The sequence below is a fragment of the Branchiostoma floridae genome, chromosome 9, assembly GCF_000003815.2.
Source record: "Branchiostoma floridae strain S238N-H82 chromosome 9, Bfl_VNyyK, whole genome shotgun sequence".
NCBI classification, from domain to species: Eukaryota; Metazoa; Chordata; class Leptocardii; order Amphioxiformes; family Branchiostomatidae; genus Branchiostoma; species Branchiostoma floridae.
Genome location: NC_049987.1, coordinates 1,078,791 through 1,106,588, shown reverse-complemented (window position 1 = coordinate 1,106,588; position 27,798 = coordinate 1,078,791). Strand labels below are relative to the sequence as shown.

General features: G+C 39.9%; 1 protein-coding gene across 1 annotated transcript; it reads right to left on the bottom strand.

The window, feature by feature from the left end:
• Positions 1-1,357: 1,357 nt before the first annotated feature.
• LOC118422904 (p53-induced death domain-containing protein 1-like) lies at positions 1,358-27,798 on the bottom strand. Its single transcript, XM_035830752.1, has 14 exons — positions 27,611-27,798; positions 24,026-24,109; positions 9,798-9,896; positions 7,313-7,411; positions 7,070-7,168; positions 6,838-6,936; positions 6,220-6,350; positions 5,411-5,732; positions 4,892-5,074; positions 4,449-4,753; positions 3,054-3,627; positions 2,831-2,867; positions 1,653-1,766; positions 1,358-1,383 (listed from the first exon to the last, which is right to left on the bottom strand). The coding sequence occupies exons 1-14, from the start codon at positions 27,632-27,634 to the stop codon at positions 1,358-1,360; spliced, it is 2,196 nt and encodes a 731-aa protein (XP_035686645.1). The 5' UTR covers positions 27,635-27,798.

The window sequence follows — 27,798 nt, the reverse complement described above, 5'->3', positions numbered from 1 at the left end:
TAAAACTGCCCTAAGCTAGGGTTAGTGCCTTTGTTTATTTGGTATTGCTATGCGTTTAGTTATTTTATAGAAACAAATTTACATGTTGTTGTTTTGACAGACAAAGACAAAGTCTTTACGAGGCAAGCAATGCCTTGGTTGACATCGATAACTAAAAAGAGCATAGGATTTTCAAAGCATCTGAGAGTTCCTTAGAATCAGATCATCTGCAACTTTCTGCAACCCTGCGTCTTTCAGAGCTTTTACGAGAGCCTCCAATGTAGCATTTTCCCCTTCCCTATTCAGCCACTCATTCAGCAGATCCATACAGCAGGACTTGGCGTCACGGTTTCGGCTGGCGATGTTGTCTTGGTCGGCTGCTCTGAATCCGAGATGGTAAGCCAGATCCCTCCAATCAGCGCTCACATTCTCTTTTACGACAAAGAAGTGCTTAGAAACTCCTGATGTATAAGAAGGGACAGCTTGTTTAGCCCCTAATACAACATGTGAATTTGCTTAAAATATTTATCTTATTTATAAATTTCACAGATATGGTTTTAAAGAATAAGCTACTTCAAGTTTTCTTCAAACAATGACTGTTTTAAAGATTATGTGAATGCCTCTACATGACAGTCCATCTTGTTCACGGAGAGTGACCTAGTCTCGATCTCGCGACTTAATTGAAGTGATTTGTGAATCCAATGAAGAAAATACTTTCCGAAGTCTAAGAAGTAAAAGTGCCATGGATACCACTTTCAATGACTTACCTACTTCAGTGTCGCTAAAAGTTCCATCTGATTGAAAGGAGAACAATTCAAGTCAGAACATGGTATTTCAATAATAATAACGTTTGTCCATAGCAGAAGACTAAATGCAAATGGAAGTACACATGATCGAATGGGTGAAAGGGGAAACTAAAGTCCAATACTTATTCGACGAGATTATTACATATTGTCTCTGTCATATGATCGTTTGTGCAGAACAACAGGAACTGAAATGTATCCTGCTTTATTTTTTGTAAATTTAACATTGTCTTGTAATATTTGTCTATCTGTATGATATACAGATAAATAGAGATTGGCGCTCGTATGCATATAATCTAAAGTCAAGTAAGCAATATTTCTGGTCCTCAAGACGAACGTGCTTACAGAATTAGATGGTTTTATCTAAGAGGGGTACGGTCTTTCCTGCCAAATTTCATATCAAAGGCATAGTCACTATTGCTATTCGATGTTCAAAGTTTCTCTTTCATATATCCCTTTGGATCTAGCCTCAATTTGATTTGTTTCCTTGGTTTTCTGGTTGTATTTCCGTCCCTTTGGTTCTTATTCTGAATTAAACTTTGGATTACGATATTTTTCGATGTTTAATTTTTAAGCTAGATGTGTAGTTGTGGTGGAGAGACTAAAAAGATATAGTAGTAACATCCTGACACCTATATAATATTTGTTGCATCACCTTAACAATAGTGTGTTCTGCAACAATCTAGTTCTTACTTTAATTGATCATTGTTATGTCTGACGTTTACAGAAAGTATGTGCGGTAGCAAAAAACGAACTAATGTCTATCTATTACACAAGTTTTTTTAGAGCAGATGAATGGTTTGAAGGGTATCTATATGTGCTTATTGAAAGATATCGTAAACCTAAAAATGAACGGATTTTGAAACTTACAGCCACGCGGATTATTCTCCAACGCCTGGTAGGGTGCTGCCATGGTCCCGGTCTTGCAGATGTGACAGCAAATGGACATCCACGCACACGGGTTCCACGGGGTTGGTGGCTCAGCTGGTTTAATTGCAATTTCAATAAAATATTAATCCTATTCAGACGGGGGGGGGGGGGGGCTTTTGAGGCCTACGCCAACTTTAATATCCCATAACGCCAGAACGGCATACGCTACAGCCACCAAACTTAGTGAGTTTCCCTATATAAAACATAGTTGGAAACAGTTTCAAAACGTTTGAAAAAAAACCATTTTTTTCTTGTTTTCACTTTTGACGAAAATTGCTAATTTCGGTTCTAACAATGCATTTGTCACGTTTATTAACAATATTATTGCTATTTGCTTACATAAATAAAATCTAGAATATCTTTCATAAATAATTATGCATAAATTGTGCTAATGTGATGACGTCACGTGGCCAAAATCCAAGATGGCGGACCGTATGACAAGATCAAGAATAACTAGCTTATCCCTAATAAGTTGTAACTACCTGGTATTTTTTCATCAAAAAACGTTTAAATGAACGTTTATAGTCTATTTCTGTTGCCTTTTGCGATTACTTATCCAAAACATTTATTTTTGAAAATTCAAGGAGGTGGATTTAAGATGGCGGAGCCCAACTGGTATCTTATATATGGATGACGTCCTTTTGGCGTCATCGATGTTGTTATTGGCAACATAAATCGAAATAAACATTCTTGTTCTGTTATCTGCATTTGCTGTTACATTTTGTAGAATACCCTTAGTTAACGGTTCCAGCCAATCAAGTCAAATTGATGACGTCATAATTACGTCATAGTACGTCACCATTGCGTCAAATGTCATATATACGTCCCAAGTTATGTCTACGTCATTCACTGAAAAATTTGGTGGCCATACAATAATTCGTTTTAGAGTTACAGGTGTGAAAAGGGGCGGGCCTCAAAAGCCCCCCCCCCCTTCCCCCCTCGGTCCAGGGATGACCAAAAAACTCGGTCTGAATAGGGTTAAATGTCAAATTTATACATTAAACCACGGCTTTTTTTAAAATTGTATAACATGTAGGATTTGCTACCTATTCAAATTCAGATGGAAAGTCTGAATAGAATAAATGTTTAACGATTACGGACGAAAAATTACCTATTACCTTCAGTTGCCGTGCGGACTCTCACTTGTTCTGAACACTGCGGACCAAAAAATGGTATACAGTTAAAAAGCTATGAAGAGCTTTTGGGTCTGATATTCTATGTGATTTGTCACATGATATTGATACTTCATATGATATCTCTATTTAAAATATAGAAATCTGATAGGTTCTATTTCTTCGTTTACTTGCTTTTCTAAATATTAGTAAGAGAAAGGAAATTCACCTGTTGTGCTATCTGAGGCTGTGTGTAGGGTACACGGATTGGAAGCTGGCACAGTTGTTGTGGTGGTTGCACATCTCCGTCAGGTTTTCTGGACTGGAAAGCTTCTGGCATTTCACTTCTCTTACTTTCCTCGACCACAACACACGGTAACTCATAGAACACAACGTAACCTTTCCCTTCCAATCCGTGCTGGCCATTTTCAGATTTGACCAGTACTTGGAGACGATTGAGCCTCTGACTGTGAAAGGTTATGTGTTGGTCAGCGATGCTGGCACTTTTAAATGGTGCAAAGGACAAGTTGCCTTCCAAAGTGACTTGTACCTTTTGGCCCTCAAATAGCCTAACTATGTCACTCGGTTGCGGTCCTGTGTAATCCTGTTTCAACAGTCGAACACGTCTATCTTCTGCTTCACTGGCTTTGGTGCATTCAACCAGGAGCGCGTTTGGGTTCATCTCGGACTGCATGACGATGAATTGAACATCACGCTGCTGTAGCCATTTACAGAGTTGTAACGGAATAGGTCCGATTTCTTCCGGGAGACCGTAATCGTCTTCAACAAGTATCACGATCCACCTGAAAATGATACATAATATCCAGTATTTATATGTTTTCCTTTATCATTTCCTGATGATATGCCCTTATTAATATAAGGATGGAAAAAGTCATTGCCAATATGTAACAACAGAACGAAATTACCTAAAACAAGCAGAGAAATATTCAATGTACTTGTATCATGTCCCGACTCCATATTTGTCCACCTAGGCCAATATATATATAATGCTATGCAAAAGAGATTGAAGTAGTGTTCTAACAATGTGAAATACACTATGCTGCCGATGACGTAATTGGTCAAAATCCAAGATGGCCGACAATATCATGATGAAAAGTATAACCAGCTGATTTTCACTCGAAATTCATCACTATTTGGTATTTTCTTACAGAAACATTCATGTGGACGTTTTAATACATTTTTATGGGGTTTTAGCATTATATGTTGAACAAAATGTATATTTAGACATCACCCCCTGCAAATTTGGTGATCGTACAGCAAGCCGTTTTTAAAATACGAAGGGGGGGGGGGGGCAACCAGCAAATTACGTAACAGTTAAATCATATCCTCTCGAAGATATTATGATATAAAATAAGATGAATGCCATATTACGCCATAACATACGTTAGAAAAGAGATCCCGGTTATTTCATCCCCTGTAAATTACATTATACCGTTTTGCAATTTCGAAAGGGGGGAGCTACTGACCTCAGCTGGTCCCAGGAATGGCAAAAAGCCCATTCTAGATGGTGTTAAAGAAATGGTATGGCAGGTCGACCATACCATTTTATTATAAACCTAGTGTATTACGATATAGACTGTTTTGTGGAACATAAATTTTGTACCTTGAACAACGATAAACGTCAAACTCAACAAGCCGTTGTGTAACCCTGATGTTGGCTGTCTCTGTCACATCTACCCAGTTGTCAAGCTCGTCTTCACTCTGGACCCTGAGTTTTGTCGGACCGTCATGTTGGATGTTCATGTAGTTTTTTGGATGTGGAACTTGCACGGTGACTGGTTGCTTGAACTGAGTCGTTAAATGCCCCGTTGCTTTCACCTGAACTACCGGACCGGTGCCAATAAGTCCCCTGGTGGAGTGATGTACTGCCTTCATGTCCTCAATTGCTTTCCCCGGAACATCTTGCACCTGAAAATAGTGTGAAGTAACATCTGAATCAAATGTTAGTGATAACCGATTAAAATAACTTAATATCACTAAAATACTGCATGCAGGAATCAGGACGACAGTTGACATATCCCTAGATTTTTAGGCATAGGAAATTACCTGAAGTTCGATTTCTGTCGGTATGTCAACAGACTGTTTCGGAAAGGTGATCTGTACAGCAGGTTGTGTTGATGACGTCACAGTGTGTCCCTCTATGGGCACTGAAAACCGGTCCTGTTTGAGCTGACTGACGACAGCAAAGGTGCCAAAGCTGTCCACTGACACTGCTACAGTGGCATTGCTCTACAACAGAAGATTTTGTAATATATTATTGAAAGTGGTATAGTATAATAGTTTAGAAGTATAGTGAAAATTGTTACTAGAGTGGACACTCCATACCAGCAAAAAGGTAATTTCGATATACTACATGCCATTTCAACAGTACATTTTGATATGACAGATTCAACATGAAATAGAGTTTATGAGCGTTTCATATTAGATATAACTCAGAAAAAATCCATAACTAGGATTGTCTTATATTGACAGTTCGAACAGCATTATTAGATATTGAATGTTTTTGTCATTAGAGGGCACAGCTTTCACAAACAACACACCATGAAGAGAATGTAGGATTATTACCTTTTGAATAGAATCAAGCTGCCTCCATTGCCCGTTATTCTTTGTGACCCATACAACAGCTTCCCTCGCTTCACCTGCCGACGTGCCACTGTACTGCATCTCTACAGTTGCAGGTTGGTTGAAAGCTATCCTGTGTGGACCCAACTCTATGATGTCACTCACTAACATTTCTCCGTCCCCCAGGGGCAGAATGACGTCATTGGGGTTCAACACCTGGCACGTGATTTCTGTTTTCATGGAGACGGCGTCACGTGGTACACTGACGGTGCAGGATGCGGTTTTTAGCTTAACTCCTTCTGGACCCACCACAGACCGTACAAGCCTTAAAAAGAAATCGACAATAAAGTTGACATAGAAATAATTTTGTCAATACATAAAGTTTTGTCGTTAACGCGTTAGATGAATTCTTTTACAATTTATTAGGCCCTGCTGGAGTCAGCAATGAGCCTACCGCAATATTAGAAAAAGTATATGTTTGGGTTTAAATTTTATCAATTGCAAATGTGTCCTCCTAGAATTAACTGAATTCAACATGAAATTAAACATCCGAATTGATAAAGTAGAGATTTTCCTCACATGAATGTCATCTTAATTACTCTGCAGCAATTTCAACAATAATCATGATATACTATCCAGAATGCATACCACATTGGTTGTATTGAACATGACCTATACGCTTGAGCAATACCTGAAATTACCCGTACTTCATTGTTAGATCTTGTACGCTTATACAATACGAGTTATTTGTTTGTTTTCCGTATTTTTTTTGGTAGACAGTAAAATGCAGCTAAACCTGTAAATATACCTACCCGATCACCTTTATGGTTTTAAAAAGCTGAAGAATCTTCTCCCTTCCCTCAAAAATACGACCTCTGTCCTTACGAGTACGGTAACGTGAAACATCTTTGCTAGCTGCTATGTCTTTTGGAGTCTCACAATCCTGCATGCATATGTGGCACAATTTACAGTACAATTACAGTGTGGCATGTTGTCAAGCTTATATTGACTTTTATCAATCCTGAAGATCAATATCATAATCCGTTGCATCCGTATAAAGTATACGTCTTTGAAGGAATACGACACCAAATTATGTTCAGCATGCTTACATTCAAAACATTGTGTATTTGAGTACTGTAAAATAATGAATGTTTCGTGTTGACATATAGTGACTCATTATATCAATACCATGATATATACAAATGTACATTTTAAAAAAATGTAATGATATATTATCAAAAACTAAAATCCAAAGAACTGCAAAGTCTGTCATTGTGATAGAGGATGAAAGAACCAGCTAATCTGCTTCCGTGCGGTCCGCAACAAACTTTACCTCTTTCTTACTGTCCACCTGTGCTATACATTCCGATTCTACCATACTATAATAGTTAGGGGTTGAATATTAAAAATTGTTTTATATAAATTGTTACCTTATTCCTGCTGTCCACCCGTGCTCCAGTCGTAATCAGGAGTTCAGCAACACCAGTTTGTCCCAATGAAGCTGCTCCGTGAAGTGGAGTTTCTCCTTTCTGTAACAGCAGGGTGCAGAGCGGACATTATTTCTTAACAAAAGACTTGTTTTAATGAGTATCTGTATTAAGATGCATACTGTTATATCAATAAAAAAACTTAAAGACTAGTTTTAAATAACATACATTTTACCTCATCTTTACTGTCAACCTGTGCTCCAGCCTTAATCAGGAGTTCAGCAACACCAACATGTCCCATTAAAGCTGCCCAGTAAAGTGGAGTTCGTCCTTTCTGAAAAAAAAACAGATTGCACAGTAAACATTACTTAGAAGGTAAAACCAATCTGTACCAATGAGATGACTCTGTACTACAGCATGGTGACATTAGATATTGAAACCTATTGTTTTCAACATAAGTTTGTCAACAACATCTAACCTTATTCCTGATGTCCACCCGTGATCCAGCCTTAATCAGGAGTTTAGCAACACCAACATGTCCAAATGAAGCGGCCTTGTGAAGTGGAGAGTTTCCGTACTGTAAGAACAGGGTGCAGAACAGGCAACATTTGTTAACAAAAGACTAGCACTTTATTTTAGATGCACACTGTAATATCAATTAAAACTAAGTTTAGCTTAATTACCTCCATGAAGAAGTGTGTAGAAGATTACTCAAGAACGGCTGGATGGATTGGTTTCATACTTGTTGTGTTGGTGGGGTGTGATGATAGCTCGAATCGATGAGATTTTGGGCGCCGTATCTGTCGTTATAATTGATGTAATAATATCAGAAATCACACCTATATTTGAGATATATTGGTACAGGCATCGTGCTTTATGTGTTTGTTAAAGGGCTTAGCTGCAAGCAGATAGTGAGGTGATTTCTATGACAGCTGCTTGGGGAACCCCCAGTAGTTTTATTTATGTCTGCTTAGGACTGTTTGAAATATTTGTAACAGTTGGCACATTAGTGCCGCTGTTTGCCCAGCCCAACATTCTAGAACATCTGTTTTGGGAGGCGGACAATTTTGATTGTGATAATAAATTGCATGTATGCACTTGTGCGTTTGGGAACACAGTGTGTTATATTTCGTTTGTGTTGTTAGATGTTTTGTGGTGCGCCTTGCGTAACGCGGAAGTTTCGTTAGTATGTAATTGGATGTATGACATATCTAATATGTGGATGTGTTAGGTAATTCCTTATCTGAACAGTTGTTGCGTATAGCAACTTGTTAAGGTAATGTAACAGTTAACTCCTTAAAGCAACTTTTTCCCGATGCTGGGCAACTGTTTCCCGATGCTGGACAATTTGAATATGATAAATAACTTTGTATTTAGCAACTTGTGCCTTTGGGGACGTGGTGTGTTATACTTCGTTTGCGCTGTTAGATTTTGTGCTCCGCGTGGCTTATGCTGATGTTGTGTTGGTAAGTACTTGCATTATTATATATCGGGCATCAACTTGTCCCCGTATCCTACATGTAGGTATTGGTTGTCGGATATTTCATGTCCTTTTGGTTGTGTTGATGATGTGTTTGTATCCTGTATTGTATTTCTTGTATTGCATTAGTGTATTTGTCATATGTCATATTATGACAAAGGATACAGTTGCGATTTTACCCAGCATGTAGAACATAATGCCTGTCTTGGAAAATGAGTGGATACTGTCTGTGGTTTTCGCACCTATATTTTGTTCTCGTTTGCGATATTGATATATGGTTTGGTGTGCCCGTACACAGTCGTCCTACGATGCACGTTGGTTCCTTGGTTTTCTCGTATGTGATATTATGACAAAGCATAGAGTTGCGGTTTTACCTAATATGTATGACATATTGCCTGTCCGGGAAAAATGAGTGGTTACTGTCTGTGATTTTCGCAACTATAGTTGATGTCCCGTTTGCGATATTCGCATATGGTTTGGTGTGCCTGTACACAGTCGTGAAACAATGCACGTATCAGAAATCACCCCTATAATTGCAATATATTGGAACAGGCATTGTGCTTTAAGTGTTTGTTAATGGGCTTAGCTCCAAGCAGATAGTGAGGTGATTTGTATGACAGCTGTTTGGGGAACTCCGAGTTTTTTGAATATGATAATTAGTTTTATTTATGTCTGCTTAGGATATCATGGAGATGTGCAGCGTAAGTATAATTGTAAGAAGTTGAGGTACATTTAACGGTAATGCTTAACAGGCATGGATGTCTCACATACTGTACTGCTGATTTGAGTGACATGGTGATTAAAATGCCATTAGGTCCTCTCATCTTAGATGGGTTGGGTATCAGAAGTTTTATGGGCGATACAGATGTTCTGATTTCCTTACGATAAGGGACAGTTGTTAGTTGTCTCTTTCGTAGCCAATGATACTTGTTTTTTAGCAGACGGGGTTGGCGACAAGTATTCATCTTACAGTTGGTGTAGGGCTGTCAGAGGAAAGTGTGCATCTCGTTTTTGTACCGTGTGAACAGCTGATGTTATGACATATTGGTGGAAAATCAAATCACCATCTGACTAAAGTGGCCACATCCCTTCTTCTTTCTGAGTTTCCCAACTTCCTCCCACCACACCGCTCTGAGGCACATAGTCGAACCTCAATAAAGCTGACAACCTTAGACAGTTTAAATGCCAAACATGAAGCTTCAGGAACACCACGCTACTATATGCCGTCGACCTCTTAAACGCACATTAGACAATTAAGTGTCACATTTTAATAATCACTAATCAGATGGACATCCTCTGTGTCATTAAATAAATACACCACTTCTTTCCCATAACATTCATAACCATTACTCTCAAACACAACCGAATGTAAACATACATACCATCCACAAAAAAAGCAATGAGTATTTCATGGAGGTATGAGGTCCCCGAACTCTAGTTAATAACATAAGTTTCACCTCGTTCCCAATGCCATACATTTTACCTCATCTTTACTGTCGACCTGTGCTCTAGCCTTAATCAGGAGTTCAGCAACACCAACATGTCCTCCTGAAGCTGCCTGGTGAAGTGAAGAGTCTCCAAACTGTAACAACAGGGTGCAAAGTAAACATTACTTAGAAGGTAAGACCATTCTGTACGAAAGAGTTCAGCAACACCAACACGTCCCAGGAAAGCTGCCTAATATAAGGGGGGGGGGGGGCTAGTAAGTATCCGTCCAGTTAAGGCAGGCATCACTCGTTAACAAAAGGTCAGCTTTACAATTATAATATGGTTTAAACATTAAAATTCATTTAGCATAAATTTTCTTTTTTTTACCTTATATGAAGTGATGTGCTTACAGGCTGCAATAATATGGATCAGCGTTTTTATACTATATAGGAGTGCACATTGGAAACACTAAAATTTGCTTTGATTTCATTGATATTGCATAGTAGATAAAATCTTATTTCATCATTATAGTCTATACCAGAGAAAGCTTCATTTGGTAAGCAATACGTCTACCATCAAAAATTATGTTATAACTATAAAGGCCGACATTTGCTTAGGAGCAAATACAGCATATTTCAGCCATACCTTTTCCCATGCAACATTTACTTGTTCCGAATAACCCTTGCTTGAAAATGGAACATTTAGGGGCACAGATTCTCGCCTCCATTGAAACGTATATTTAAGAGACTATTTTCACCGTATTTCCAAACAAAATTTTCCCCGGGAACTACATCTATACAGTCAGGAAGTAAAAATGTACCATACGGTCTAACATATCTGATTTGCAAGACCTTTTGAAGGACCTCAAATCTCACAATATCCTTTATGAATTTCGAAAGCCCGTAGCGATGACGTCATCGGTCAAGCTGCCCGGGGCGCTTCACTGTTTGCGTCTTCGGAGCGATACCCTGAAGCCACGATTCGTCGACAAAAACTTACCGAAGACAACATATAGGGGTCGAATTTTATAATAGCAGCGATTTAGATCCGCTGCGCTAATTTTACACTAAGTAACTGGGCACTAAACGGATGCTAAAATCCCCTTATATCAAACTAATTTGGGACTATCACTGACCCGATTGCGGAAGAACTGGGGTGTGCACCGTTAACAGTAGCTTCTCCCAAAAAATGAACTAATGTTGTGAATTGATTTCAGGTCAAAATGGAGCTTACCCAATATGCCCCGGGCCCATATGGAAGAATGTACTTTTCCACAGGAGCTCCTATGCATAACTAATTGGTTTAAACTGGAATTGCTAGCTCCTATTTTTTTCGAAAGTGAAACAAATCACCATACCTGCCATGCAGAAAACTTTCATCATGAAATTATATGTAGCCATTCAACAGTTTCCAGTACGAAAACTGGGTCCAAGTACCGTTATAAGCTCATTGTGATGTGGGCACATCTATCATTGCAGTGAAATTTTTTTTTAATTCAAGTTGGGCATAAGTTTTACTAATTATCAAGCAGGTGCAGGTACTTTATATTAGGAGTGTTTGTTTTCTGCAAGCTAAAAACTTAAATCTTCTTCTCGTTTTGTATGAGCCATTACCGAAATGGAGACGTCTCAAACTTTTAAAGGTATTTTATTGCCCTGTCGCTTTATATTTATTTCCTGAAAAATCCTAGGACCAACAACTTAACTTGATGTTGCTTTATCTATATATTTCATTTTCCTTCTTTGATAAGTACATAATTCTGTATACCACTGTTAAACTGTTTTTGTATGCAATCAACCATGATTTAATCTTGTCTCAGTGTAACAATTTCCTGCTCGTAGCGTGCGAGACCCGGAGGAAAGGAGTTTCTACCTTGTTCGAGGGTTTCTTTTCGGAGGTCAGTGGTGATACCCTGGCACTGAGAGTGCTTTTTGGGCTCAAAATCTGGAATTTTAAAGTCACTTACAATTTGAATGTTCAAAGTTAATGCAAAGGAACAACAACAACAACACTAGAAGCACCTACATTTGCTCGGGAAAAAATACAGCACTTTTCTTTCCAGTCCAGTGGGATAAATGTTGCAACTATAGACAGGTGGCCACTATGGAGAAAATGCTGATCTATTGACTAAGAGCAATAAGTTACACATATAATTTCAGTACCCACTGATCTTTATTCATATAAACATTGCACAGGTAACACAATTGTTTAGATTTACAGTTCAAAACATTCTGACGATAAATATTGATGAGAAAATAATCATTCTCGATCGTGCCATTGTCAACTTACTTATCAAAACTAAACTGGCCAATTTTCCCGCGATTTCCGCCAAGTAACATTTCCTCGACTGTCTCAACTGACCCTGCCAAAGTCAAATCTACCGAAAATAAATTATATTGCCACGCGAAATGTTGGTAAATTCATCGATAAAGACTTGTACTCTAACGTTCAAGGAACGCGTACCATTTGCTACCGTCCAAATGACCCTGTCGTTAACTCCAAATCGTCGCAAATTACTATTTTATATATATAAAACCGGGCGTAGGGTGACATTCGTCCGCTGTGTTGTCACGATATGCATGTGTTTCTATATAAACGGGGTTGGAAGGCCCCGCTTATAGCCTTGGCCTTCCTCTTCGCTGATTGGCTGGCTCGTTAAATTCAATTAACTCAGCCTTCAGCCGACGTCCTTAAACGTCCGGGGCTCTGCGGAGTGACGACATGGCAGAATGCCGAAAGAAAACCAATTTTCCCTCAGAAATGTGCTGAAATTAATCATTTTAAAATAGGTTATGCCAAAAATTTTACTTGGATCATGTAACTAAATATCCAATACCTATCTATACCAAATTTCAGGTCATTTAATCGTAAAAGAAGGACACTGGGGGCCAAAATATACCGTTTTGGTCTAAAAATGACCATAAAACCTCAATAAAATCATTTTAGAGGCAGATATGAAAAAAAATGAAAAATAGGCCTGAGGGTATTGGCCCACTCTACCATTGTGCCAAATTTCAAGTCATTCGGTCCAGGAACGACGGAGATGAATCGCTTTGAAGATTTGACAGGAGAAGAAAGAAAGAAAGAAAAAAAGAAAGAAAGAAAGAAAGAAAGAAAGAAAAGAGAGAGAGAAAGAAAGAAAGAGAGAAAGAAAGAAAGTCTGTCGAGGTCAAGCACACGAACGGAGAGCTGCAAGCGGCGGCAAGGAAAGGGAGCAAAGACCGCTCCGAAGCCAACACAGAGGTTGCAGGGCGGAACGGAGTTGGCGACACAGAAGTGGAAGGTCGGAACGGAGATGGGCACCCCCCTCCCCCACGTCAACAAGACCACAAAGCCTGTGAGTCTGTGACCCTGATCATGAGTAGTGTTACAGATACAGTACTCCCCCAAGTCAAGTCAAGAGAAAGCCTGGTGACTGTGAGTAGTGTTACAGACACAGTACTCCCCCCAAGTGAGTCAAGAGGAAGCTCTGTGACTGTGAGTAGTGTTATACAGATACTGTACTCCCCCGAGTTGAGTCAAGAGAACGACTGTGAGTAGCATTATAGATACTGTATTCCCCTAAGTCGAGTCAAAAAGAAGCTCTGTGACTGTGAGTAACGTTACAGATACTGTAATCACTTAAAGTGGAGTCAAGAGGAAGCTCTGTGACTGTGAGTAGCGTTACAGATACAGTACCCCCCCAAGTGAGTCAAGAGGAAGCTCTGTGACTGCGAGTAGTGTTACAGATACTGTACTCCCCCAAGTGAGTCAAGAGGAAGCTCTGTGACTGTGAGTAGCGTTTAACAGATACAGTGCTCCCCCAAGTGAGTCAAGAGGAAGCTCTGTGACTGTAGCGTTACAGATACAGTACTCCCCCAAGTGAGTCAAGAGGAAGCTCTGTGAATACGAGTTGTGTTACAGATACTGTACTCCCCCGAGTCAAGTTACGAGGAAGCTCTGTGACTGTGGGTAGTGGCAGAGCGGTGCGGGAAGACAGTGAGATGCCACCCTCCCCCCACCGAGCCATGGAGGACGATGAGTACACTGAAAATTCAGGGGTTTGGCTAGCAGGACTTGATGAACTATCTTTTAATGATGACGCGGAGACACCAAGACAAATTCTCGTGCTTGTCAAAGCGCACATTGGAGGGCTAGACAGGGTTACAGCCAGGAGAAAACTGCTAGCTGCTAGCGAAAACAATGGAGCAATACTTAATCACACAAGAGAGGCTCTACTGGTAGTGGCAAGGCGGGAGAGAACAGACTGCCCACCTGGGCAGCCCAGGAAACGTACGTATAGGGCGAATGCTGAGCCAGTGGCAAACAGATTAGCCGACGACTGCTGGGTACTGTTCCAGTTCATTGAGGGTGAGAGAAACTTGTCAGATATTAAAAAAATTTTCTCTGTCAACAACCAGGGGAACAATTTCCACAGCCCAGCAGTCACAAGGAGCAGAATTCTGAGTGCAGCACATAATGACATAGACCAGGATCAAGATGTGGTTGCAAGAGTCTTGGCAGAGAATGCAACCCTCAGAGAGAGATTGAAGGAGGAAGGCAGAGAGATGAAAGAGATGATAAAAAGAGTGGAAAACAAGCTGAAGAACCAAGAGAACATAATTACAGATCTAACTGAGCAACACAACAAACAGGTACAGAGTCTGCAACAAGAACTGAGGTTTGTGATTGAGCAACATGATAGAAAAACAAGTAACCTGCAAAAAGAAATAACCATTCTCCAAGAGCAGTTGAAAGTGCAAGAGACCACAACAGAAACCATGCAGTCCACGATACAGAAGATCACTAATGACCTCCAGACTATACTCACACACAATGTGCACCTAAGCAAAAATAATGGAAACAGTCAGAAAGAATGCGACCTTACCAAGCATAACAAGCACAGAACGGAGCCATCAGAGGGCAGTAACACGCAGGGGCACCGTACTAGCATCACCAGTGATGAGCTGAATAAGAGTAATCAGGGGCAAGAGACAGTTGCCATCAAAAGAAGCGAAAGGGAAGAAAACAAGGCTGAACAGCCGGTGAAACAAGGGGCCATAGACACTTACCTAAAGCAAGTTAGGCAGGCCCAACAGAGAGAAGACAGCTGTAATGCCTCTGAGTTGGGAAGCAGGGTACAAGAGAGCCAAGTGAAAACTCTGCCAGAGAAAAGGGACAATATCACAACTCAGGCAGTAGGAGGGAAACATGACAGTACCTGCAACAGCATAATACAGCTAGATGCTACAAGTCCAATCAATCCAGTAGTGAGTTCAAAGACAAAAAGACAGTGGTATGGGGCAAACCAACATTCAACCCCAAGGAGAGAAAATGGACTAACCGAGAAACTGGTCAGCAATGGAGAAGATGTCCTACAAGCACCTCAGCAAGAAGGAACATCAAATTCAAAAACCAGCTTCATCGTGCAAAGTGGAGCAGCGAACCACCAGCCCAAGTCATATAAAGAAGCACTGCTCCACACACAGAAGAGTTCACACGGGAAGAGAAAGTCCAGTGACAGAACAAAGGGTCCTGGTCATTACAGGTATGATAAACACATTGGCACACATGAGAGGGAGAGAAATGCCAAACCTGGAGACGAGAGTACAGACTTTTCAGACTTTGTTAGTGCAGCAAGAACCAGACTGAAGAGGAGAAGATTTTTCGTAGGCTACATGAAGAAAACAGAACCTAGGAAACTACAGGATATGATATACAAATATGCACAAAGAAGGGAAGTACATCTATCCTTCGTGAGGGTTATGTCAAGCAGACAGAAAGACTTAGCCTTTGCAAGAATATATGTCCTGGAGCACCAAGCTGACATGGTAGTGAAAGACAAGTTCTGGCCAGAAGGCATTAAGTGCAGACTATGGTTATCAGAAATGAGGTACAAGAACAGGGGAGATGACCAGGAGCCGAGCAGCGAAAAGCCCTGAAAAGCCCAGACCGCAACCAGAACCCCAGAGCCCAGTCTTGTGTGCATACCCTACACCACACCAACAAGTAACATGACCAGAAGTATACAAAGACAACTGTCAGTTGCCTGCTATAATACTAGGGGACTAGTGAAAGCAATACCTTTTATCAGGAAACACTTAGCACATATAGACATAATAGCAATAACAGAGCACTGGCTCTTTGAAGAATCACTCCCAGAATTGGTCAGTGTTGGACAGCCACAGGGGCTGGGGCAGAGCTGACAGTAGACTGCAAGATCATAAAAGAGGGCACTGGAGGAGAGGTCAGGGTGGAGTGGCACTGTTATGAAAAGAATCAATAGATTATGCAGTTTGCAAACTGAATGATGGCAACGACAGAATCACAGGAGTGCGGATAAGGATTTGTGACGGCCAAAAGCTCTTTCTCTTTGCTGTCTACATGCCAAATGGAGGAATGCCAATTGAAGAATACAGAGAACAGCTGGAGGTGTTAAGGGAGTTGTATAGAAAGTATGAGAATGACGGGGAAGTTATGATTATTGGAGACTTTAATGCAGACCTTGGTGATCAAGGAGGGCCAAGGGGCAAAGGTCAAATGTCAAAACTGGGGAAAGAACTAGCAGACATCATGGGTGAACTAGGCTTGCTATCCCTTAACCTAAGCAACTTGGGCACAGGGCCACTTCACACTTTCCAGGCCAATGGTGACAGGAATCTGTCAACTATAGACCATATTGTCATTCCCCACACATTAGCAGCGGAAGCAACCTCATGCAGAGTCTTAGAGAACAACGGAGACAACTTATCAGACCACAACCCAGTCATAGCAACTTTCAACAACAACCCATCTGAGTGGAAAGAAGGGCACTGTGAAGCAAAACTAGACTGGGAAAAGGTTGAGAGACAAGTGATTGAGGATACGTTTGGAAAATGTGTGGAAAGGAAACTAGAAGCAACTAAAAGCCCCAGTGAAGTGACCATAGAGGCCATATAAGAAGAAGTTTGTGTGCTAACTGAAGTGTTGAAAAGTGCAGCAGCAGAGATATCGATGATACCAGTGAAGAGAACAAACAAACACCAGAAGCCATATTGGTCAGCAGATCTAAAAGAAGCACACAAGGAAGAGATAGAGGCCTGGCTCCTGTGGAAGACAGCTGGAAAACCAAGGGAGAAGAACAGCCAGCTGTATAAGAATTACAAAGACAGTAAAAGCCGCTACCGAGCAGTACTAAGACAGGCAAAACTCCTGCATGAAGAACAAGAGAATGAGAAACTAGCAGAGATAGCAGGAGCAGATGACAGAGGATTTTGGAAGAATATAAGACAGAGAAAAGGAAAAATAGACAAACCACAAGCAGTGAAAGTGGGAGACCAGCTCCTGACAGACCCAAGAGAGGTAAGAGAGGCATGGGCCAAACATTTTGAAATGCTTGGAAATGAGCAGAAAGAGGAAAATGCACTTTATGATGAAGTACATAAGGAAGCAGTCATAGAGGAAGTAATGAAAATGGAGAGGGAGAGTTATAATAACACTGAAGACATTCTAGAAGAACCATTTATCCTGTCAGAAGTGGCCACTGTTTTCAGGCAGCTGAAGTGTGGTAAAGCTGGAGGGAACGATGGACTGACATATGAACACATGAAGTATGGTGGCAAAGCACTGTGGAGCAGAATGACAGCAATGTTCAATGCAATGAGAGAACTAGAATACATTCCAATGGAATTTAAAAAGGGAATTGAGATCCCATTACTGAAGCAAGGCAAAACTAACAAAGTAGACTTCAACTCGCACAGAGGCATTACCCTCCTTAATGTGATGATGAAGATCTGGGAGAAAGTACTGTACAATAGATGGAAACCATGGTTACTGTCCAGGGGCCTACCACATGAGCTTCAAAACGGTGGCCAGGTGGGATGCAACAACATTACCACAGCTTATATCGTACGCGAAGTACTGACTCACTACCAGGAAAGAGGCAGTCTAGTTTACGGCTGTTTCCTCGACACGACTAAAGCATACGATAAAGTGTGGATACCGGGTCTCTTGTACAAGATGTTTAAAGTGGGTGTGAACGGCAAAATGTGGAGGATGATCAAATTGATGCACACTGAGAACTGCTATTCTGTCAAGTTGAACGGGGAGAAGTCAAGAGAGTTCATATGCACACGCGGAGTTAACCAAGGAGGCGTGTTATCACTCACATGCTACCTCCTCTCAACTAACGATGTACATGAGATACTACAAGCCCAGGGTGGAGGGGCATCAGTGGGCGGTCTGAACTGTTGTTCGCCTGCACTGGCGGATGACATACGCCTACTCGCAGGCTCAAGATCAGCACTGAAGAAACGTATAGACACCATGTATACTTATAGTACAAAATGGAGGTTTCAATTTGCACCAGAGAAAAGTAAATGCGTAGTGTTTGGCTGCAAGTCAGGAGGGAGACCTACAAGTGATTGGTGGATGGGAAACACAGCTATTCCTGAGGTTGCTACAGTTACACATGTTGGGGTACAACATTCAGCAAACCTTACATTAGCAGCAGCGGCAGAGAGTGCTGCCAAGAAAGGCAAAGGAAAGACCTGTGCAATTCTTACAACAGGATTGGAAGACAGGAAGCCTAACCCACTTATCAGAGGAAACTTAAATACTACACTATAGTGATCCCCTCCATGCTACACGGGTGTGAGCTGTGGCAACTATCCAACACTGATATGCAAAGACTTGAGCAGTGCCACAGATATGCCGCTAAGAAGATACAGGATATGCATTTCCAGACTGAGACAGCAGCAACCCTCGCAGCCCTTGGGATGCCTTTCCTTAGAGCAATTATTGACAAACACAAGCTGAGCCTCTTCGGCAGACTAACACAACTCCCCAACAGTGTGCTGGCGAAGAAAATATTCTTGTATAGGCTCTACTCATTCTTATTGAGAAGAGAAAGAGGGTTGAGCACAAGAGGATTCATCAGTGACTGTTTCACAATTGCACGAGAATATGGACTGAGTGAATATCTTGAACAGTTCGGAGTAACCCTGCAGTTCCCAGCAAACCAGTGGAAGCACATTGTGAAACTGGCCGTGGGGGAGAAAGAGGAAGAAAAGTGGAACGACAAAATAAGCGGAAGTTCAACGAGGTTTCATAAGACACATACAACAATGCTGCAACCTCATAAGTTATGGACGTTAGCTAGGAAGAAACCTGCCTACAGAAATGATCTGCAAAATCTACTACACCTTAGTACTGCACCGAAGACACAAAAAGCTTGCCCGGCATGTGCAAGCCCCACAAATGACATAGTAAAGCACATGTTGGCAGAATGCAGCATATTCCAGACTGTGAGGGAGGAGGTGACTGGCCACCTTACTGACTTCCTGGGGATCAGAGTAGCAGTGGAAGTATACCAGCAGGGAGATGAGAGACTGACTGAAGTCCTTCTCGGTGCACACTTAGTGGAAGGGAACATTGAGACAGAACACTGGGAGGAGTTTATCCTCCATGTGGCCAGAAAATTAAGACCACTAGCAGTAATGGCTCTCAAACATATAACATGGAAATAGGTCAAGACTCTGTGCTTACCCACTACAATGAACAAATGAATGACATCAAAGTATCGTGTGCAGAAACTGTATAATAGATCTGTTGTACAGGACTAGTGTAAGTCAAGTCAAACTGGAGTTGGTCAGTATGATGTACGGGAATTATTTAGTCGAAAACAGGTCAAAGGGGATTTATACAATAGTGTACACAACAATCGTATAATAGAAAAACAGGGCTGGTGTAAGGCAGTTCAAAGTGTATTTAGCCAGTATTATGAAAAAAATTAACAGAAGTATATAGGACTGATGTAAGTCAAGTCAATGTGTAGTTTATACAGTATTGTGAGCTGAAACTGTATAATAGAACTCGACTGGTGTAAGCCAAATGGACTTGTTTTATATGTAGTATGTGAGCAGAAACTGTATAATAGAAGTGCGGGACTGAGGACTGGTGTAAGTCAAGCCAATGTGTATTTATACAGTTTCTTGTGTAGAGTCTGTAACAGAAGCTCAGGAAGGGTTCAGAGATAGAGTGTACATATGTGGGTATATCATGTGCCATATAACAAAAGCACATAGTACAGGACTGGTTTAAGTTGATGTAGGTCAGGCCAAAATGTATTTTTATCGTGTATGCGGCAGTTATATGCAGGGCAGTAGCCGGAGAGAAATGTCAAGTGAGACAAGGTGTAATCAAACTGCACGTGGATAGTGCTTGTTCAGTATTACTGTGTTTTAAGTTGTTGTCTAAGTAACATATTTTAATATTTGTACATAGTGTATCAGTTTATGCTCTTCCAAGATGGAGGAATAAAGAAGAAGAAGAAGAAGAAGAAAGAAAGAAAGAAAGAAAGAAAGAAAGAAAAGAGAGCGAGAAAGAAAGAAAGAAAGAAAGAAAGAAAGAGAGAAAGAGAGAAAGAAAGAAAAGAGAGAGAGAAAGAAAGAGAAAGAAAGAAAGAAAAAGAAAGAAAGAAAAGAGAGAAAGAAAGAAAGAAAGAGAAAGAAAGAAAGAAAGAAAGAAAGAAAGAAAGAAAGAAAGAAAGAAAGAAAGAAAGAAAGAAAGAAAGAAAGAAAGAAAGAAAGAAAGAAAGAAAGAAAGAAAAAGAAAGAAAGAAAAAACATTACGAATACAATATATTTCACCATACCTATGGTATGGCTGACATATAACAAGCGACCGTGGTTAAAATAGTCTGTGACGTCGGTCTGGTATATGTTGGTTGTTTTGTCTTCTTTGGTGTGTGACGTTGTGCTTGTATCCTATAATGATTCTTTTCATGATATTAAATATATCGCTTTATTTAAAGTTGCTTAATATGTCTGTGTCACGTGAATTTTCATGTTAAAGACCTAAACATGTATGAATTGAGAAATAACATGTGGTAAAAGTCTAAAGTTATGGTGACGATAAGTAACCGGATGGTGTAATACACAGGCACATTCACACACAGACACACCTACAAGACCGACAGACAGACTGACAAACGCACCAAGTACTGACATGTTTCTGTTATGAAGCACGGAACAGGACTTTGATGTAATTTTTTTCACAGTCGAAGTCCGGAAATATGATATGGCAAAACTTCATTTGCGGCGAGAATTCTTTCACGCTTCATTGTGTAGTGCGTTCACCCATCTTTGCCTAATTAGGCTAGTCTTGGCAAACGGCGACAGGAGGCATTTGATTGACAGGGTCATTTGTGGAACATTAGATGTCGGTAACCATGTTCCACACACGATGACATGACATATACCACAACAGCTGTTGATGGTGAGCTGTGAGATAAGCTTTAGACTAGTGTGAAGCCATAAGGTAGCATGACACAGCATTAATGGGCGAATCCTGGGGTCCATGGTGCGGGTACATAAAGAAGTACGGATAAACTTGTTGAATGAGACGTAGAAAGCAAACGCGCGTAAAATTGATGCACATATCACGCATCTGCTTGACTATAGCCAATTACTGCAACGGGCTCCATATGCAGACCTGGACCATTACACTGTGAAAAGTACAATTTGTAGGGGTGATTTCTGAAGTTATTACATCCATAATAAAAACAGCTGCCGAGAAAATAATGTACTGGCATCATCGTCCAAGTCTGTGCAGAAAACCTGCCAAACAACGTACGGGAACGACAACGGGAACATCCAGATGCAGATGCGAACGTGCCTCACTTTGACGATCAGATAAAACTACGCATCTTCTTGACAATATCAAATTACCGCAGGACCCACATACAGGGAATATGGACCAATACACCAGAAGACGAACATTTTGTAGGGGTGTAATTTTTATTACATCCATAATAAAACCAGCTGCCTCCCAAAAAACCACTTGCATCATCGTCAACCTCAGTGCATAGGACTTGCCAAACCACATCAACGAATCAGACCGCAGGAACATACAGATACAGATGCAAACGCGCGTAAACGTGACAACACTAAAGGATCTGTCGCCTGAGGTTACCCTCTGGTCACAGACCAACTACTAATGAGATTTGTCTCAATGGCATATTAACAAAGGTTACCCGAAGAATTAGTCATACAGTAAATACAGATGACATCTCGAGGTATAATCACTGCATGATAAAGAATATTACTACAAGTGAATCTAAAGACACAAAATAGGTTTGTTAAGCCCCGGTCACAAAGCGCGTACGATTTCTTGCGATGGCCTATTCCGCATACTGTACGATGAGCGCAGTAAATCGCAGCAAAATCGTAAGCAAAATCAGCCATCGCAACGCATCGGATGATGTTCAAAATTTTTCCAACGTCGCACGATTTTTCACTTGTGTCTCTTCTGTATAGTCATCTGTGACCGCTTTTGTGCTCTTTTAACCAACAAAATGTGGACATAGCTGTTGAATACCTTCCTATAATATCTTTAACCCTCAAACCACCGTATGGGGTCAAAACTGACCCCAGGTGTATATTAATATGTGCCATTATGGCATTTCTAGTTGAAAGCAAATTTCCTTCTATGAGTTTGTTCGTATATATGTCTTATAACCTCTCATACGTTTTTACCGAGATTGGCTCATTGTTGATTAAGTTATCGTAGAAAGTTTATGTATGGTCCAGTGGGGTCAAAACTGACCCCAGCACTTTTTCAAACAAACTTCTGGAACACACGCCTAAACTACTTATCGTATGATCACGAAATTTTCAGAGAACGATGTATATGTGCAACAAAATTATGGTAACAACTTTTGTGTCATTATCATTTTATATGACGACGCCATGACGTAATTTAGCATAAATTGGCCGCCATCTTGGATTTTCACTGATGGCGTCATCAAAGTAGCATAACTTATGAATATTGAATCATGAAATTTACGTTGAATTTTATAAGATGCCATGAACAAGTGTGGTTTGCCAAGAAAACCTTTAAAGTTGAATGTTAAAGCCCAAATTAGAAAATTGCGTAATAAATATATACATTTTTATTTTTTATTTTTTTAAGTACTGATTTTCTTTATTATAAACATACTCCATCATACAGTACTGTAGCTGAAATGCAGAAATCCACAAGAAATGCTCTGACATACTGTAGAAGTAATAAATATGCCTGTCATAATTCCGTTGCCATGGCAACATAGAAAATGATGAATTTTTTTATCCACTTGAATTGCTTGCTATTAACATTCTTTAAGAAGGGACCAAGTTTGGTGGCCCTAGCATAAGTTATTCAGGGGCTATGCGACTTTGAAGTTGGTGCAGGCATAAAAAAACCTTACCCGGTCTGAATAGCGTTGCAAAATGTGGTCCTCATGATCTTTTGCATAAATTATGATATCGATAATGAGCTAGAATTATTCTCACTTAATCATGTCAAACTGTCCCACATAGATTAATGAAGCTATATATATATACAAATCACAAAAAGAGTCACAAAAAAAAACTTTATTTGTACAAAACGTTATGGGGTCAGTTTCGACCCCATACGGTAATCTACGTCACAAAAAAGGTACGGTGGTTTGAGGGTTAACTGTAAAAATAAATTTAAAAAGACCATGACAAGAATAGTATTACAAGCAAAAGTTCAAATCAAGCGTGAGTACTGGCATGGTTATCTCGGCCTGCTTGCCGGCTCTACGTGTCGTTCGAAGATCGCATCATGATATGCTATCAACAAAAAGATGCCATGATACAAAAAACATATCATAAGCATTAGATCATATATATTTCCGACTCATAGAGCCTGCCTTTATGTTCGAGTTGTCCCCATGGTTATTACGATTATGGTAAACTGACCCAAGACCGACGAGAGCTGAGATTTGATCTAATTATAAACTCACGTGCATGAAGTGATCAAACAATTGTCTGCATCACCTGTGCGGGGCGCGCTGTTCTCTGGTTGCGACTGTGGCAGTTGCGACTGATATATTTTCCCTTTTCGTCAATATCGACAATATCAGGGAAAACTGAAACCATCACAACATGCTAAAAATTCATAAATCTATAACCTCACCAGTAGACAAAAATTGCCGTAATGAAGATTGCCATGGGGGCAAATAAAATCTTACGACGATAGCGAAATTTTGAACATGTTCAAAATCCATTTCAGCTCTATTTTTCGTCATAGGATGCTCCCCGATTTACTGAGATTGACGCGGGTACGCTCTTATGATCTCATTGTACTTTGTGACCACGGCTTTATATATTTAAACCATTGCTTCCGATTCTCCCCCGACTTACGACGCACTGCGCTCATACCGCGCATCGCAAGGAATCGCAAGGAATCGTACGCGCTTTGTGACCGGGGCTTTAGGCATCCGTTTTTCGACGTAATATGAAAAATCTCTATCCTACTCACAGTATTGAAGTTGACATCAACTCCCTGCTGGAGTAACCGAGTCACCCTCTGTACATCCCCTCTTGAACTTGCCAAGAATAGTTTCTGAAAAGTTATAATATCTAATTGTTAGCCTTATATTTCATCGCTAAACGATGCACCTTTCTTAAAATCATATGTACATGAGACCAAAACTTAGTACTCCTAACTTGATATAGAGTAAGTCCTGCATCTGCTGTTTTATGTCTTCATTTGACTGGGTTCAGTACAGGTCACAATGAATGATACAACATGATATAATGATACAATGAATCTACACTACTCAAGAATCGTGTTCTACTGCGTACATTCGGCTTCTTCTCGTTTCTTTGTGATATTGAAAATGTAAGAACAGATATGCTTTATAAGTAACGGTTTGTCTAGATTCATAAGAAATATAAATTTGTCTGTATCACTTAGTTGTATGAAGTGGGGGAACATGGATTCTATTAATTTGTAGAGTTCAGCTCTCTCTTTCTTGTACAAACTACATTCTACTACAAAATGATGTTCGTCTTCTAACTTATCTAGATTGCAGTATCTACATATTCGTTGTTCTAGAGGAGTGCGGTTATGTCTTCCGGTTTCGATGTGTAATTTGTGGCAACTGACTCGTTGTTTTGTGACGGCCGTCCTGTGCCGAATATTGTCAATATCCAGGTATTGTTCCACATTATAGGTGGACTTGAACAGTCTGTAAGACCTCAATTTATTTTTAGCGGATCCACCTTTGTTATCATTGTGTAACTCTCTTAGAAAAGTTTGAAATAAATGTCTTTGAGACGCTGATTGATAGAATTGATAATTTGAGACGAATTTGTATTATGCTGTAGAGGACAATGCCATATGTAACCATAACCGCATTCCTCCAGTGACTGGCGAACTCCTGAAGCCCAACACTTGGCTCCAGCCTTGTCTAAATCTATCTGGCAAGAGAGAGCGTCTGACTGGAAACTGCCTGCTGGTACTTTCTGGCGAAGTCTAATTAAGTGTTTAATAGCATTTAGGGAGGCTTCCAAATGAATGGGGAACCTCCCTAACTCGGCTCTAGCGGCGAGGCCACTTGTGGATCTTGGCACGTGTAGGGTTTGCTTACAAGTGTTTGTTGTTCGCCTTGAAAGTACCCGCAGAATTGACAACAATACCTAAATAACAATAGTTTGTCACTATTTCAACAGGATTGTTCTTATACATAAAAATACAGATCTTTTGGTATACGACCACCCTTAGTGAAAACAATTATTTTTGTTTTCCTAAGGTTCACATTTAGGTGCCATGTTTGACAGTATTCTTCTAGTCTATTCAAAGAACATTGTAGACCTTGTTTGGATTAATGGTAGCCTACAATGAATAGCAGATATTTAATTATCTTAACTTATATTTCAATTACGTGCAGTGTTTTACAAAGGCAAGAGTATTTTACATCAGTCCCAATAAGGCCAAGTACTGATTGGTTGATTGACAAAAAAATTGAAGATTGAACCGGCATGCGCTAACATCTCGGCCGACCTACTGAGGCTTTCCCAAAAAGGATTGCAAATGGAAGCAGTGCCATATTAATTACACGTGACGTCAAAAAGTTAAAAAAAAACGAATGGTTAATTTAGAACGAAGTTTAAGTTACATACATTTAAAAGGATTACTAACTGCGTAGATCATAAAATATTAATGTCTACTTTCAGCAAGAAAAAATACACAACATTTATAAATAAAGTATCAAAAACTCACAATTCTTACGATACGATTAAACAGCGATCCATTTATAGTACAGTAGAAACCAGTTAATTGCACAACGGATAACTGCACACTACTGTTAATTGCAAGGAATCCCAAAGTCCCGTAGTGATGCAGTCCAGCTGAATAACTTTGCTTTGTTGCACCATCCGGATTATTTCACAAAATGTGCTGGCAAATGGGGAGTACAATTAAACGGCGTCTTCTGTATATGACTAACTGGATCTGTTTCATGCAACAGATAGCTTAATAATAGTCCAACCTCACACAATGTTGATTGTCCAGTTATCTGCCACATAGAATAATTGTTGAACTTTTACATCAACAATGGGAATTAGGGACAAATTTGCATAATTGGTATCTGTTGATGTTACACAAGCCAAAAAGTACATATATTATATACATTTGAGTCCTATAATGGAAAACACCACAAATATAGATTTAACTCATTAAATATGCAAATAAAGTGGCAGTTTAAATAATTGCACTTGATGCTGTACACCTCTGTCTAAGCTACCTACATACCAAATATAATCTAAATTTGTCTTTCGCTTGTTCAGTCATCATCCTTAGATTTTGACAAAAACGCCCTTACAGTTCCAGAGTAACCTGCTAAGTGACCCCAAACATACATCACGTATTCCTTTCATCACAAGCTATCTGCTACAAGAAAATCAAGACCATGGCACACCCAGGTAAAAAAAAAAGATACAAAATTGAATTTCTGCTGCAGTACTAAGGTGACATACCAGGGAGCCCAAAATTGACCTTGACCCTCGTCTTCTTAACACCTACCGACATACTAAGTAGAAAGGCCGAAATTTGTTTGAGAGCAAATGTAGTATCTTTCAGCCACATGGTCTTTAGTTAAAAAAAACAGTCTAGAATTAAATTTAAAATGTCCCCGTGTATGAATCGACTCTTCTTGATAACACCAGGCTCGCTGATTGGCTGTCAAATCATCCTCGGGATATTGAATCTGGCTAGACAATTGGCTGCCTCTTTGATTAAGTTATAGACATATCCAGGCCTGCCCTGCAAGAGAATTCCTCATATGGAGTCAACGACCTTGATGTCTTTAACCCCTCATTCTGGCCAGTGGAAAATGACCCGAAAAATCCCCAAATAAATCATTTTGAAGTGGCACATGTCAAGCATTATGCATAGTTATTATTATATATTATATATTATTATATATTATATATCATACAAGAATTATAATTGGTTCTGACAAATCAATTTGCACAACAGTCTAAGGAGACATATTTGTTGTATGATTCGACCAAATTTGAGCGTTGTAACTTGAATTATTATAGCATAGACGTGAATAATGTAGATATGTACTGGGAAAATTGGTTACCTAGCAACCGTTGCAAAGAAACATGCATTTTAAATTGGATCCACCCTTGAAAATATTTAGTATATACTCAAGAACCATCATCACAAGTTGTATGCTTTTTACATCATTTTGAGCAATTCTAGCTATATTTTGCACCAATCGCCTAGACTAATAGAAATAATTACCACAATATGGTCGTCAGTAAATGTGGTATTGAACAGTTTGTCACGTTCAAAGTCCATAGACGTTGAACAACATACAATCGAACAAAAATTAGGCAAGTTGTCAAAATGAACTTCGCTTGGTTATTGACTTATCAAAATTTTGCTTCCTTACGTCCCGTCACCTCTTCCTGAACAAGAATAATTAATGCCGTGAGGGAATCTCACTAAAATGCTAAATTCAATTCATCAAAATTGTTACTTATTATATACACAATTGAATTCGAAACACTCGGTAAAACAGTTAATAATGTATTTATTAAAACAATTTACCTTTTCAGCTTCTTCTTTTGACATGTTGTAGTCTCAATTTTTTCTTCCTTGTTGGTATGTATAAGTGCACTGGTGATGTGTGCTTTGGTTGGTGAGGGGTTATATGATCCCGTCTATCTACTTGTCCGCCACTTTTGTTGGCCTCACGTAACACGTCCTGTCAATCATTGTTGGCTGCAATTGTCAGG

Bases quoted from the DNA above. Each gene is read 5' to 3' on its own strand.
- LOC118422904 (XM_035830752.1), bottom strand. From the start codon at position 27,634: ATGTCAAAAGAAGAAGCTGAAAAG. The intron at 7,169-7,312 runs GTTAGATGTTGT...TTTTTTTTTCAG, and splicing joins GGGTGGACATCAGGAATAAG to AAAGGACGAACTCCACTTTA. The intron at 5,075-5,410 runs GTAATAATCCTA...CTTCTGTTGTAG, and splicing joins AGCTTGATTCTATTCAAAAG to AGCAATGCCACTGTAGCAGT.